Source organism: Simochromis diagramma, unplaced genomic scaffold (assembly GCF_900408965.1).
Source record: "Simochromis diagramma unplaced genomic scaffold, fSimDia1.1 OVJJ01000304.1, whole genome shotgun sequence".
Lineage (NCBI taxonomy): Eukaryota > Metazoa > Chordata > Actinopteri > Cichliformes > Cichlidae > Simochromis > Simochromis diagramma.
Window position 1 is genome coordinate 2,696,372 of NW_024387030.1, and position 14,345 is coordinate 2,710,716.

Consider the following 14,345-nt stretch of genomic DNA (forward strand, 5'->3'; position numbering starts at 1 on the left):
TCATTTCTGCTGTACAATACGGAATAAATTTAAACTTTTTAAAATTCTGCCAATCTGCAAAACCCTTAGCTGTGTCTATAATAAAACCTCTGTAACTTTGATCTGCTTCACTGCAGCAGCATCAGGTAATGTTCATATGTTGGTTCATGGTTTTCTTATATTTGGTTCTCCTGCAGAATATTTTAAGGGGGTTATCTGCTACAAAACGCCAGGCCAAGAAAACCTCCTTCATTTTTTTCTGTGTTTTATCTTCAGTTACTTTGAAACAATCTGCTGTGATGTTTATATCTCTGATGAAGTCTAACAAGTGTCAGTACTGAGAAATGATCAGAATAATAATATTTCTGACTGTCTGAGGCAAAATTACAATCGAATTGATTCAGGGATCGGATTAAATTGGGGCCTTCTGAATTGGAATCAAATCGATTACAGAAATCAGTGACGATACCCAGTCCTAGTCACAATGAGTCAGCATCTGTATGCATCTATGTATGCTAGTATCAAGATATTTGACAGCATCTGGTTAATGCAGTGCTTGTCGTAACCAATGTCTAACCTGGTTTATGACTTCTGAAGCACATCCTGTCCATGAAACAGTGCAATATTATGATTGTAACACTTACATTGTATTATTTTTTTTATTTACTTTAAATATCGATGTGGGATCTATATCTATGACTAAGCTGGTGCATGACAATTTAAAGGAAAAGCCTAACCTGTTACTTTGCACAGTGAGGGGTTGTTGTTTCCCTGTGAGAGATCTTTTGTTTGCATGGTTTGCATCCACCTGTTCTCCAATCAAAAAGGTTTATGCAAAAGATGACACAGTATATCTGAGTGATCACTGTTATGGGATTGGGTTTCTTCAGGATGACAATGCAGATTGATGTGTTAGACATTTCTTTCTACCATCACCATCACAAAAGCACTAAACAGGGGAATATTGCTCAGAAGAATGGTTTTCATTCCTCCATTAGATTCTCAGAGATTCAGAAAATCTGTGCCAAGGCTCATTAAAGCTATTCTGGAGAATTGGCAGGACACTTTTTTTTTTCTTTTAAATATCACCTGTTGCAAACAGTTATTTTTCTGTGGAACTAATTTGCTTTTGTGTCTGTAATTGCTGGAGATGCAAAATGCATTTGATTTGCATCCAAGATATTTTGAGAAGAGGAAAAAACATATGCAGAGCTCAAATTCTAAGTAATCCAAAGGTATTAGGTTTCAAGTTTTTTTTAATTGAAAGACTACATTACTGATCCAAACATGTGGTGCAGTTTTCACAGCAACCCATGAGAGGGCAGCATGTTTCATATAACAACCCTCATTGAGAATTAAATGCCTAATAGTACAATCATTTTTACTTTTAATGAAATCAATCACTAGAAATGCTATCATTCACTATAGCTAGAGCGCTGTTTCAATGATGTTGCAAAAACTGTTTCTGTTACATTCAGTATTGAAAGTGAGGATCGTGGCACCTGATCAACTCGGTGAAAGATGTGAGGATTAAGCTATCGAACTCAAATCAAATTCCTTAAGTCAAAAGAAGTAAGAATGATATTATACATTATACAAACGCCTAATCTGTATTTTTTTATTTTCTTCTTTGGTATTTCTCAAAATAATATTTATAATATTCTATGCATTTTCATATATTTCCCACATTTATATGTAATTAATTAATTAGTAGGATTATTTTATTTTGTCACGTTATGTCCCACTGCACTGTTACAGGAAACTAAGAGCAGCTTTTGCTTTGAAACCGCCCTCCTATATGGATTGGGCCTCCGGTTCCCCACGCCCTATGGGCCGTGGAGCAGATCATATAAAGAGGTTACATCCAGCTGTAGCAGCGGACACCGGACACCCAGAGGGCACCCTGAGGAGGACCGCAGGAAACAGACATGGCTTCATTAATGTGGGGACTGGTCTGCGTTGTCGGCGTTGTCCTGGCACCGGGATCTTTAGGCACTTTCTCACAGCCCCGGTCGCACATTACGCCCCCAATTCCACGAGTGTCCCCGCAGGTCCCCCCGAAGTTCTATGGGCGCCTCGACGATAACAGATCTACTGTCCAAACCTCCGACGAAGCACTAAATGACGAAAAATTTCACCAGCACCAGGCGGATGATTTTACCGTCCGAGGAGTCCAGGAGCAGCGGAAGGCGCGAGCAGGTACCAACAACTACCTTACAGGAAGGACGTGATATCCATCCACCTGCTGTGGACGCAGTGTGCAATGGTCCTTTGCTCTCACTTTGTATATATTTCTTTATAATATAAATTCACAATAACAGTAGATAATTTATTAACTTTGTTGTAACTGATTACTTTTTGAAACTTAATAGTTTCTTTATTCTACTTTTTATGTAGGTGACTTTTGAAACTAAAGTGAATTTAAATAGTGCTTAAAATATATGTCCAAAAAACTTTTTTAAAGCAAGCAATCTTTTTGTTACTACTAACAATCTGTTGTTTGTCTAATTATCTTGACAAACTAACAGTTTCTTTGCTTATCCATTATATTTTGATAATAATAAATAATTTTACGTTCAAGAAACGACTTTGTTTTGTTTATCTTTTATGTTTAACAACTTTTTTTCTGTATAGTTTAACAGTTTATCGGTTAACACGCCTTTCTTCTATTAAATGGTAATCTACTGTTTAACTCATTTGTAACTAGTTTGTAACTGTCTACCTGTACTGCCATACCTTTTTTTTTTCTACTCACAATTTCACTTCAGTCATAGTTTCAGTTAGCTGCACTGTTTGTCACTCGCTTATTTTTATTACATACTATTAGCTAACGGTTTAATCTCTTTGGCATATATTTACTGAGTTGTTTTAACGAATTAATCATCACTTATCTATTCTACTAATTTATAATTCTGCTTATCCCTTCAGTTACTGGTTAACTGCTCAGACTTGCTCAGATTCATTACCTACTTAAATTGTACGTTTCTAGAATCATTTATAGAAAAAGGTCATCGAAAATTATTTTTAGCATGACTGGTGTTTCGTTGCTTTTTCTTCTCTTTTTGCACTAAATTAAAGCAGCCAGAGCTTTAATTCTTTTCCCTCTTAACTTTTCTTTGTTGCTTGGCAAAGATGCTGGCACATATTCCACGTCTCAGCCACTACAAAAAAGTCCAAAGCTGCTTTCACCGCTGCAAGACAAAGCTGCACCGCTTGGATCCTGGAAGCCTGCTGGAGACTCCAGAGGATCCATCAGAACTAATGCAGGTACTAAACTGAAACATTAATAAATCTGTTTTCCCTTTAATTTCTAGAATATGAGTTTTGATTTGTGACTGAAAATAAAACTTTGCAGTAACTGTTGCAGTGCTTGTCTTAAGATAAACTGATTTTCATTAAAAACCACAAAAACATGCAATTCTTTTTCTTAAAGCAACAAGAACCAACTGCAGAAATCGACCAATAGATCTGGTTTTCATCATTGACAGCTCCCGCAGTGTACGTCCTGCTGAGTTTGAAAAAGCCAAGGAGTTCCTGGTGGACATGGTGGACAGTTTGACCATTGGCTCTGATGCCACTCGAGTAGGCCTCGTCAATTATGCCAGCACCGTGCAAATCGAGTTTCTGCTGAACACATATTCTGACAAGTCCCATGTGAAGCAGGCACTGGCCCGTGTTGAGCCCCTTGCTTCAGGCACCATGACAGGGATGGCCATTAAGACGGCCATGGACAAAGCTTTCACCATGGAGGCAGGAGCCCGAGCTGGCTCTGCAAGCATCGCCAAGGTGGCCATCATAGTGACAGATGGGAGGCCCCAGGACAAGGTGGAGGAAGTGTCAGCATCAGCACGAGCAGCAGGAATCGAGATCTACGCTGTGGGAGTAGACAGAGCTGATGTGGCGTCTCTCCGACTCATGGCCAGCCAACCTTATGATGACCATGTCTTCTATGTGGAGACTTATGGTGTCATAGAGAAGCTCACTTCAAAATTTAGGGAAACTTTGTGTGGTAAGGATGAAGATGATGATGATGATGGGAGTGAGGATAAACGTGTAGATCCTGGAAGTGATGATTACAGCCTAGATAGCAGGAAGGAGGGTAACAGAATAAATGAGCATGATGATAAAGGAAACAACGGTACGTCAGAGCCATCCTTCTTTTATTCAGCTGTGATTGTATGGGCAGCACCATAGAGGGAATCTCCATTCTAAAGTTACAGTCCTCTTCTTTAGAACAAGGACAAGGTAACTAGTGATTTACCTCCAAAAAGGGGATCAATAACTATAGCCATTCGGATGGAGAGAAAGTAAGAATGGAGTTGATGTTGCCGGAATTAAACACGCACAAGTTATACCAACCAACTTGAAAGAGAAGACCAACCTCCTGTCACTGGTTGATCTGCTGACTTGGAGGAAACTCGAAGTACTTTGATACCTTAAAATGGTTGAAACCTGATATGATGCTGTCTTTATTTTCACAGAGAGCGTGCTCCGCTTCACGTGCCGCATTGCAGTTTGCGCCTCATGACATGTGCCTTGCTTAGTTACCTGCAGTCCTGCTCAGGTGCTCTCCAATTATGGCCTTCGCAGCCTCTCACATGAAATTAATAGCCACGTATCATAAAAAGTAAAATATTTTATTTGAGTAAAATTATTTTAAGTGGAAATTTCAAGATTTTTCAGTTAAAAAAACAGTTGATATAAAAATGCCAGGCTTAGTTTCTCCTTCCAAATTGTGGTTCCACACAAACTAACAAAGTCTGTTTCTTATGCTAGCCATGCACCATTATACATTATGTCAAACTTTGCAAGACTTTTAACATGCTTTTAATATGCAAAGTACAACGTTTGGTCCTAAAGAATAACTTGAACATGAAGATTGGATTCAACAGATCTCTGTGTTTCGCTGCAACTTATCCATTCATTGCAGTGACGTAACCTCCAATAGGATTTGTGTTTGGATTTTATCTGTTTGACTTGTACTGCATGGAATTGTCTTTTTTTTTAAGTTCTGGAAACTTACATTTAAAAACACCTCTTTCTTCACAAATAACTCTTTGCTATAACATCACTGTAGCTGAAGCACAGAGATGAATCTAATTTGCATGATGCAGATTGCTAGAAGCATACTTGCAGCGTACTAACATAGATGCACAACACAAAATAATTAATTTCAATGAATCACTAGACCTAAGCCAATCAGACACTGGAGTGTTTCTTTTCAGGTTTGGAGCCATGTGCTCAGGGACACAACTGCCAGCATATTTGTGTCAACAGTGGCGACTCTTACAACTGTAAGTGTCGCCCGGGCTACATCCTTAACCTGGACAAGAAAACATGCTCACGTAAGAGTCTTTATGTTTTTCTTCACATTTATATCCATTGTTTAACCTTTTTTCTTTTTTTACCATCCCCCCAACAGAAACATGCATTGGTGACCTGGATGTTTGATTTGTTTTCTTATAATCCAATGTGGAAAGATTTAAGAAAAGGCATTTTTTGTAAACTTTCAAGGGCATTATAACCATGTGGTATGGGTAACTAACTGGTCAAACCACGTTATAGTATATGAAAGATCTAATTTTTTACCTATATTCTTTCCTATTTTTCTATATTTACCAGGCTCATTGTCTAGCTGTAGTTTCTTTGTATAACCTTTAAATATAATCACAATAAATCCAACTGCCTCAAATATGATGATATTTGAAGAACATACCAAACAAAAGTCATCTGCAGTGACAATGTGAATTATACTTTATATACTTTAAGAATTTATCTGCCTCACTTTCATATTCTTCCTGTGCATGAACAGAGGCATTGGGAGTATATATAAACTCATATTTACTAAACTTGAGAGCAGAACATCCATGACTATTGTGCTTAGTACAGTGTACTCATCTGCTGGCTCATACTTGGATCATCCACTGATCCCGAGACTCTCTTTGATCCAGGCCCATCTGGGTGCTCACATTACAAGGAATTTGGAAAAAAGTTCCTATAAAATAAGATGATTCTAAGGGGGGTAGGTTGAAACTTTATTTCAGATTTGATTTATTTTATATTGAATGATATTAAAACTGAAAATTGCAGAGAAGGAGGTGCAGGAAGCATTTGTGTTGTGCTAACAGTCATTAAGAATGGATCATTTTAAGGAACTGTTAATTTTATCCAAGTCAAGAGGTCGGTTTTAGAGCTTTGTTACTGACAAAGTAGATGGATTTATATGCTTTATTGCATTAATTTTGGATGATTGTGGAAAATTGCAAATACTTTTCGAAAACATCTTGAGCTGTTCATCTGTTTTGTAAATGGATGGTTCATTAAAGCTGATCCGTCCCAGGTATACTTCCCAGGTTAAAGCCCACCCATCTACACTAAGGCGGATAAGTAGCAAGCAAAATGGATAGATGTATGAAATAATATTTTTTTAACCATATGAAATTTGGATTTTGGCTGTATGCGTCCCATCTACCACAGTAGTAGACACAACTAAAACTTATATTTTTAAACTGTAATCTGGATAAGAAAGGAAAACTTATTTCAAAATTTCACATGTTGTGAAACTCCTTTTGAACATTAGCTGGTTTGGGCACTTTGTTCTGAAGACACACACACTGCATACCAACTCTTGTTACTAATGTTTTGGGTTGCTCTAAATAGATTAGGACAAACACTATTCAGAACAAATTAAATAAGCAGGGCATGGTGAAAGCCTGCATTAATGAGCGGCACAAACTCTAATGGGTGCAGAAAAGCCTTCTTAGCTGTTATTTGTAAACTGAAAACTCTTTCACTCAAACGTGAATGCGTGTTTCTTTCCAGGTTCAGATCCATGTGCCCGGGGAAATGACTGCCAACACATTTGTATCAACAGTGATGACTCGTACACCTGCAAGTGTCGAGTTGGATATGTACTGAATGCGGACCAGAAAACATGCTCACGTAAGTATATGATTTTTTTTATCAATTGATTTGCTTTTGAGAATTCATATTTATTAATAATGTTGTTAATTGTGCTGAGTTTGATTTTTGGGTTTGGACATTAAAAAAACTCACCTTAACCTTTCAGCACATTGTATTTAACATGGTCTGGAAGTAAGTAAAATCTATCCCGACCTTCAGACTTTGGCCTGTCAGGTGAATATTAGAAACCAGTACTAAGGAGAAGCACACATAAGAACTGATGTTTCCTCTCATTTGATTGAGATCTGTGGTCAAATCACAGAGCAAACAGTTTAAGGGAGACTTCAAGCTAAGGCATCGAGCACATGACAGCGCCTGTAATAAGCGCCACAACAAGTTCAGGAACTGCTGCTGTCAATAGAGATTCTTGCCTTGGTATGTATCAAGATGGGTTAATGTTGAATGCAGACCAGAAAACATGCAGATGCATGCCAGGGGTTAGGTGGGTTATGCCCCCCCCCCCCCCCCCCCCCCCCCAATAATCAGACCCAACCAATATAACCCCCCCCAATAAAATTAAGAATTATCTTGCATCTGGGAATTTACCCAGATTTATTTATTTAGACAGAGATCTTCACCCCCCCACACACACACACAAAGTTACGAGAAGATGTAAGCACATGAATTTAATCGCAATTCTCCATATGCACGTCGCTCAGTTTATGTAGGGAAGGCCAGATGAAGACATTAAGCTGGGAGTGCCAGCTTAATTTAACATTTATTTATAAAATACTGACCCATAATAACGTTCAGGGGCTAAAGATACAAGCAACTGTACAAGTGACTCTTTTCAGATTTGTGATATGTGACCAGAATCATGAGTGCAAACATATTTGTGCCAGTGATAATGATCCATACCTCTGCATATGTCATGAGGAATATATGTTAAATTCAGATCAAAAAACATGTTTACGTAAGAATAAATTTTATATAATGGGCCTTTGTGATCAAGAAATTTTGTTTTTCATGCTCCCAGAATAAGGATGAGGTTGTTTGTTGTTATTATTTTTAATGGCAGCAAGTTTGGTAGACAGGAACTGACAGACCAAAGGGTAAAATATTTTTAACTCACTTTGGCAAGGACTGCATAAAGCTAATATTCTCATGTATTGTTTACTGAGCTATAATAATTAAAAAACTATTCTGTTTTGGTCTTTTAACATTAACTCTAAAAGGCAAAATTGCCAGTCACCAAAAGGCCAAAGCTTAGCTCTGATTATATAAAACATCACATCACGTGTGGTCTCTTTTCAGGTTCTGATCCATGTGCCCACGGTCATGATTGCCAGCACACTTGTGTTAACAGTGATGACTCATACATCTGCAAATGTCGAGTGGGATATGTATTGAATCCAGATAAGAAAACATGCTCACGTGAGAACCTGGATCCTTACAATTCAGATGTGTCTTGGTTTTGCTTCAGAGTCTGCTTTGTTGAACTCTGTGACTGAACCAGGTAGATGTTAAAGTTTTTTTCTTCCAGGTTCAGATACATGTCCCCAGGGACATGACTGCCAGCACATTTGTTTCAGCACTGGTGATTCATACATGTGCAAATGTAAAATGGGATACACATTGAATCCAGACCAGAAAACATGCTCACGTAAGAAACTTAAATCTCAATATGTTTGTTTTTCATAAACTAAAGGAGAGTTTTTAACAATAGGAGTGGATTGGATCGTGTCATCAGTATAAGTCAGTCAGATGTGGAGCTGTTTCTTTACAGGGTTGGACTTTTGTGCAAAAGGACATGATTGCCAGCACATTTGTGTCCACAGTGACGATTCGTATCTCTGTGAATGTCACGTGGGATATGTTTTGAATGCAGACCAGAAAACATGCTCACGTAAGACTTTTCAGTATGTCTGTTTGGTATCTGTGGTGTGATCCAGCATTTCAAAGCATGCCCACAAAACTCCTGTACTTCACCAGAGTGTAGTTTTTCATCTTTAGTGTAGCAAAACTCATCATCTCTTGTAAACATGGTCTATTGTTCTGATCTGAAATTACTTCTATTCTTTCAGTGAAAGATTTAAGAGATTTGAGTTACACAGCTCTCTGCGCTTCCCTGACTGAACACCATCAGTTAGAAGTGAAAAAATGTGTATTCCTGATCAGTTGCAAGTGATTGTCAGTCACTGTGAAACTGATTGCTACATGCCACTCACTAGAGATAACTGTGTCGTGTGAGGAGTTGGTGAGGGGTTTCTGAAGGTTGCTGGTAGTCTCTAGTATTAAATAGGCTGCAAAGAGTTATATGGTGCTGTACCAAAAACCTCTTAGTGATTGCTCTAGTTGCTTACAAGTTGCCGTGACCACCAGTAGACTTGAGGTGACTCCTGTTGTGATTTGATGCTGTATAAATAAAATTGAATTGAATTGACTTGTCCGCAAATAATCTTAAACTGCTCACCAAGTGATAGAGATGTGTGATTTGATGCAAACTTGAAATAAAGACTGTTTTCCTTCAAAGTAAGATTTTAACATTTTCTAATTTCACTGCAATTTGGAGAGTAAACAGGGAGTGTTTGCAGACAGGTCAAAATCTTTCATGCAGACTGTGGGCAACCATGGCAGTTGGCTAGCAAATCACAAAGAGGTTTTTGGTGCAGCACAATCTTTTTTTCTTATTTCATCTGGCAACAGTCAGGAAATATTTGCCAATTGGCCGGATAACACACATTTTTCCATAGTAACTGGTGTTTGGCAGTGGGCTACTGACTGGTATCTAGGCCTTTGTGATTGAGGCCTAACCAAGTATTCTTTATACAGACAACTGATCATTTGTTTTATCATGAGGTGCTGAGGGGGTGAGTGTTTCTTTTCAGGTTCCAGTTCAGATGCGTGTGCCCAGGGACATGACTGCCAGCACATATGTGTTAATAGTGGGAATTCATACATCTGCAAATGTCGAGTGGGATATGTGCTGAACGTGGATCAGAAAACTTGCTCACGTAAGAAAGATTTGTTTCTAAATTTCTTAGAATATTTTGTTATGCCATAAAGATTCAAGAAATTATGGAGCAAATGTATTATAGTCTAAGGAGCTTGGAAAGAAAGGTACAAAACAAAAGTATTATACATGATATATAATGCTAGAAAAATGATTCAGGGGGACCTAATGTTAATGTGTCATCAAAAAGTTCTGTGACACCTCTCATAAAAAGCTCGTAAGAATGTACATTTGTACAGTTTCTGCTTTAAGGTAATCTTCTTGTGCACCTCAGGTCTGCCTCCAGCCCATCTGTGACATATGTTAGGTTTCAAGCCAACCAAGATGCTGTAAGGGCCTTCACTAGTATCACCTCTTGGTTGGATGGTGCCTGTAAAACACACCTAGAAGCAGCATGAGATGCTTTAACTCGAATAACATTTTAAGGAAGTGGACAAATTTGCAGAGAACTAATTTGGCAGAATTGTTTGGTGATCAAGAATTGGCTCCTTCTTCTTAATCCAATGTGCATGGGTACATGCTGGCACAATGGCAGGCATTGTGAATGTCCCTGTGAATGCCAGAAAAATAACAAAAGTCCTCATGGTTGTACTATTAACCTGAAGCCTGTAGGTTTTGATACTTCAGACCCTCCGCTGTTGTTAATAAGAGCTAGGTTTTAGAGGCGCCAGCTCTTATCAACAGTAATGATTCCCAAAATGAAAGTCTGGTCAGTTTAACAAAGAATTGGATGTTTGCTCTCTGTGCATACTTGAGGTTCGTTTTGAAAGTGCAAATTCAATCTGGCATGTCGTCAGAACGGGAGTGACCGAAACTTAACAGTGGCATTTGACAAGAGGTGCATAAGAAGATAATCTTCAGGGGAGGTCAGCCAAATTTAAATGGATTTCTCTCCAACTGAGTGGGAGTGGATAACTTTTTAAGCCATGCCTCGTATTATGAGAATGAGAACAAAGCTGCGGTTGACAGAATAACCAAGTCAATTAATATTGTTGCAGGTTCAGATGCTTGCGCTCAGGGACATGACTGCCAGCATATTTGTATCAACAACGGTGTTTCTTACACATGCAAGTGTCGAGAAGGATATGTGTTGAATACAGACCAGAAAACATGTTCCCGTAAGAATTTTACATTTTTGTCAACATAAATCTTCAAGCCTAGGTTTTCTGTAATGTGCAACTGATATGGTGGATATGCAATATTGTTTTACTAAGAGATGTGGCACATGGTTTCGGTAAGCCCTCAAAGGTGAGATGCCAGTATTATATTTGTATTTACAGTCATATTCTCTGACAGTGTCTATAGGCTTCACTATTTTCCTAAATGGAATTTGTATGTAAAAATCTGGATGAGCTCAAACATTTATACCTATTAAGTGATCCCTGGTGTCTGAGTGATTGGAAATCCCACAGGTTCTACCACATCTATCTGAGCACCCACTTTACCTGAGGGTAGGGAGGACATTGCTATTTAACATAAGCATTGCCATGAGTGATATTTGTTATATGCCTTATGGATAATTTACCTAATGCAGTGGCAACATAGACTCCATCTGACCAACAGTTAATTCTGGTCATTGATGCTGTTCATGTTTGTTGGTCATAGCGATGGCCTATTGGTGTTTGATAGGCTCACCTCTGGCAAATTGGAGTCATAGAACTGAACATGTTGACTGTATTTGTTCTGTTGGTGCCTTTTGGAGCATTTTAATTAAATTAACCTACAAAGGATATAACTTGCTTTGTGATGCAGACCAAACGAATAAAGAAAAATCTGAAATGTACAGACCTGTACAGTTTATGGATGTAGACTACTAACCAAGCTTAATGGCATTAGCCAATAACTCAGCCCTCCTTCTTTATTTGTCAAAAAACAAAAAAGAAAAAACTCAACCCCCTAAGCAAACAAACAGTCAAACATCAGCAGTCAAAACCCATGAGTAACAGCACATGTCATGCCATCCTTTATATACAGTCTATAATACAGATAAAATAAATTCCATTGTATCTGCATGGGAACATGGTCAAGCCTATAATACTGAATCTTCCCATTTAAGTTTACTTTTTTTTGCAATGATATCTATGTATTAATGTTTTGTCTTTTTCATTTTGCATCCTTCATTTTGTGGAAAAGTCTACAGCTAACGAAGATCAGTGGCAAGCATTACATGTGCTGGTCCAGCAAAGATTATGACATGAGATGCTGGAACTGGAGTGGAAATTTTGTGATGGAGAACTCTGGCCCAACTAAAGAAAAATCTTTGACTGGAGTTATTACCTGTTATTACTGTTTCTTGTTTCTTTTTTTTTTTCATTGCTATTTGTAGTACATATATGTTGTACATGTGAATAGTATTTCTTTAAGCACTGATTATATGTCATGAAATCCATGTTTATGATCTGATCTCCCTCACAAAGGACAAATCATGTTGGTTCTTCTGATGCATATCATCTTATCAATAACCACCAACTCTTTTTATTAAAAATAACATCTAAGATTCATAAGATTTATTAATCTTTAAAACCGTTTACTTATTGAGCACTGATTCTTTGAAAGGTTTAAAACATGTTGGTTGCTGCTGTTGAGCCTTAAACAAGTGGAGAGCTGAGAAGACATGAAAAAACACCTGTGATATCATTTGACTGTCTCAATAATTTTATTTTACTCTTTCAGAGGAAATGAGGAGTGAAATAACAGAGGATGCCTGCATGTGTGAAGCTCAGATTGTGTTCCAGAAAAAAGTACAATCAACCATTCAGGAGCTGAGCAGAAAGCATATCCTTTTTCTTAAAAATGTGATAACTGCATGAAAGAAATATCTGTTTTTACTTTGTGTCTCAGCCCGAGCCAAACTATCTTAGCAACTGAAAAAACTGAGCAGGGGCATTAAATATCCTGATATATTTTTTTATAGAAATACGTCATTTTAAATCAAAATTTCATTGTTTCAGTAACACAAATGAATAAATTTTAAAAAAGCATTTATATATTTCACACACCTGTCCCATATCCTTGTTCCACTAACTGGTGATTGGTACCATATCTTGATGTTCTTCCAGAAATGATAAAAAACAGTACCATCAGTTCTACTCAAAAGTTCTACTCAAAGACACAAGGATCTCCCAGTGTTTCAAATCAAAACAAAGTAGGGAGGCTAATGTTGCTCCCATGAAACTGAGTATTCAAATCTCGAACAAGATTTGTTGTTAATTCATAAAAACAGGACAAACTTTGTCTTCTCATGTAAACGGATTATGTTTCCATGCAAAAGAGCCCACTCAGTCACTTCAAGGTTAAGTCAAAACTTGCTTTTTCTTTGACTCTGTGTCTCACTCGATGAACTCTCAGACAAAGTGAATCAGATTGAAAGCCACCAGCAATATTAAGAGCATCAATACCATCAGAGGACAAGTGCAGGGCATGCATTACATCCAGCTTCACGACCCATGGGAGTCAACCTGTAAACATCTGTAAACTGGAATGTTAACATTTCAGTGAAAGTGTGCGTGGTTTTGATTTTTGTCATATTAAATATGATTATTTTTTTTAATTTGCTGCCCAATCTGTTTTTACTTCTTGCTGTAAAGTCAGGTAAAACTGGTGTACATGTTTACATATACCTGGGTTCCTATTCAAATATGGATGACAACTTATTTATCAACATGTAGTCAACTAAACATCTCTGCTTCTATAATTGTTGTTTATTGAGTAGACAGCCTATTACTTTCCTATTGTGCATACGCTACTTTGAGAGCTTTTCTATGTCCGTGCAGTGTAGCTCTTGGCAGAACACTAAGCCTCCATAGCAGAAAAATATAAGCTAATCTCTTATGTAACAAGAGTTTTATAGTTGTCCGTCAGATTGCAGCATTCTAAAAAAGACCAAAAATGAAGGCTGATTCAACAGGCTTATGGCATGTTACATCACAACGATTTATTATACCCCTCCCTTTGATACCTGGATCGTTTGATAACCTTTTTATTATGATTATAATTATTGTTTTGCTTGCACAAATGTGATTAGTAATTACTATTTTGTTTGAAGGAGATGGAAAGTAGTTCAAAGAGTTTAAGTATTACCAACTCTTCCAGTACTTTGCACACTTGGCCATGAAAGTCTGTTTTCGTGAAAAGTTTTAAAAACCTGACTTACTCTACATACATGTGCTGTTTAAAAATACGACCATATGCATGACATAATGTATATTCGTACTTAACTGTCTGTATATTGATTTTGTAAAGGGTATTTAGTGGCAAATGAAAAATAAATTTTCTGAAACAAAGGATTTAAAATTTCTTATATTGTGTTGTTTACAAATTTATCATTCACTTTAACTGTCTGATAAAGATTATTATCAGACAGTCTATGATCAGGAAATGTTATATTTTTGTCTTTTAATATGTAATAACTTAAATATTTAAATGTCTTGGAATAATCTTTTGGGCACAT

The 14,345-nt window shown here is 37.4% G+C and overlaps 1 protein-coding gene across 7 annotated transcripts; it reads left to right on the plus strand.

Moving 5' to 3' along the window:
• Positions 1–1,804: 1,804 nt before the first annotated feature.
• On the plus strand, positions 1,805–14,173 carry LOC120740311 (matrilin-3-like). Of its 7 annotated transcripts, none has more exons than XM_040042578.1 (12): positions 1,813–2,178; positions 3,112–3,246; positions 3,413–4,117; positions 5,205–5,324; positions 6,802–6,921; positions 8,197–8,316; positions 8,426–8,545; positions 8,669–8,788; positions 9,771–9,896; positions 10,894–11,013; positions 12,569–12,670; positions 13,229–14,173. In XM_040042578.1, exons 1-12 carry the CDS (start codon positions 1,908–1,910, stop codon positions 13,279–13,281), a joined length of 2,112 nt encoding a protein of 703 aa, XP_039898512.1. In that variant the 5' UTR covers positions 1,813–1,907; the 3' UTR covers positions 13,282–14,173. The 7 variants fall into 7 exon arrangements, with proteins under 7 accessions (XP_039898516.1, XP_039898518.1, XP_039898517.1 ...); XM_040042581.1 differs by having other exon boundaries at positions 1,815–2,178; positions 3,413–3,988; XM_040042580.1 differs by lacking the exon at positions 8,669–8,788 and having other exon boundaries at positions 1,810–2,178.
• The last annotated feature ends 172 nt before the right edge of the window (positions 14,174–14,345 follow it).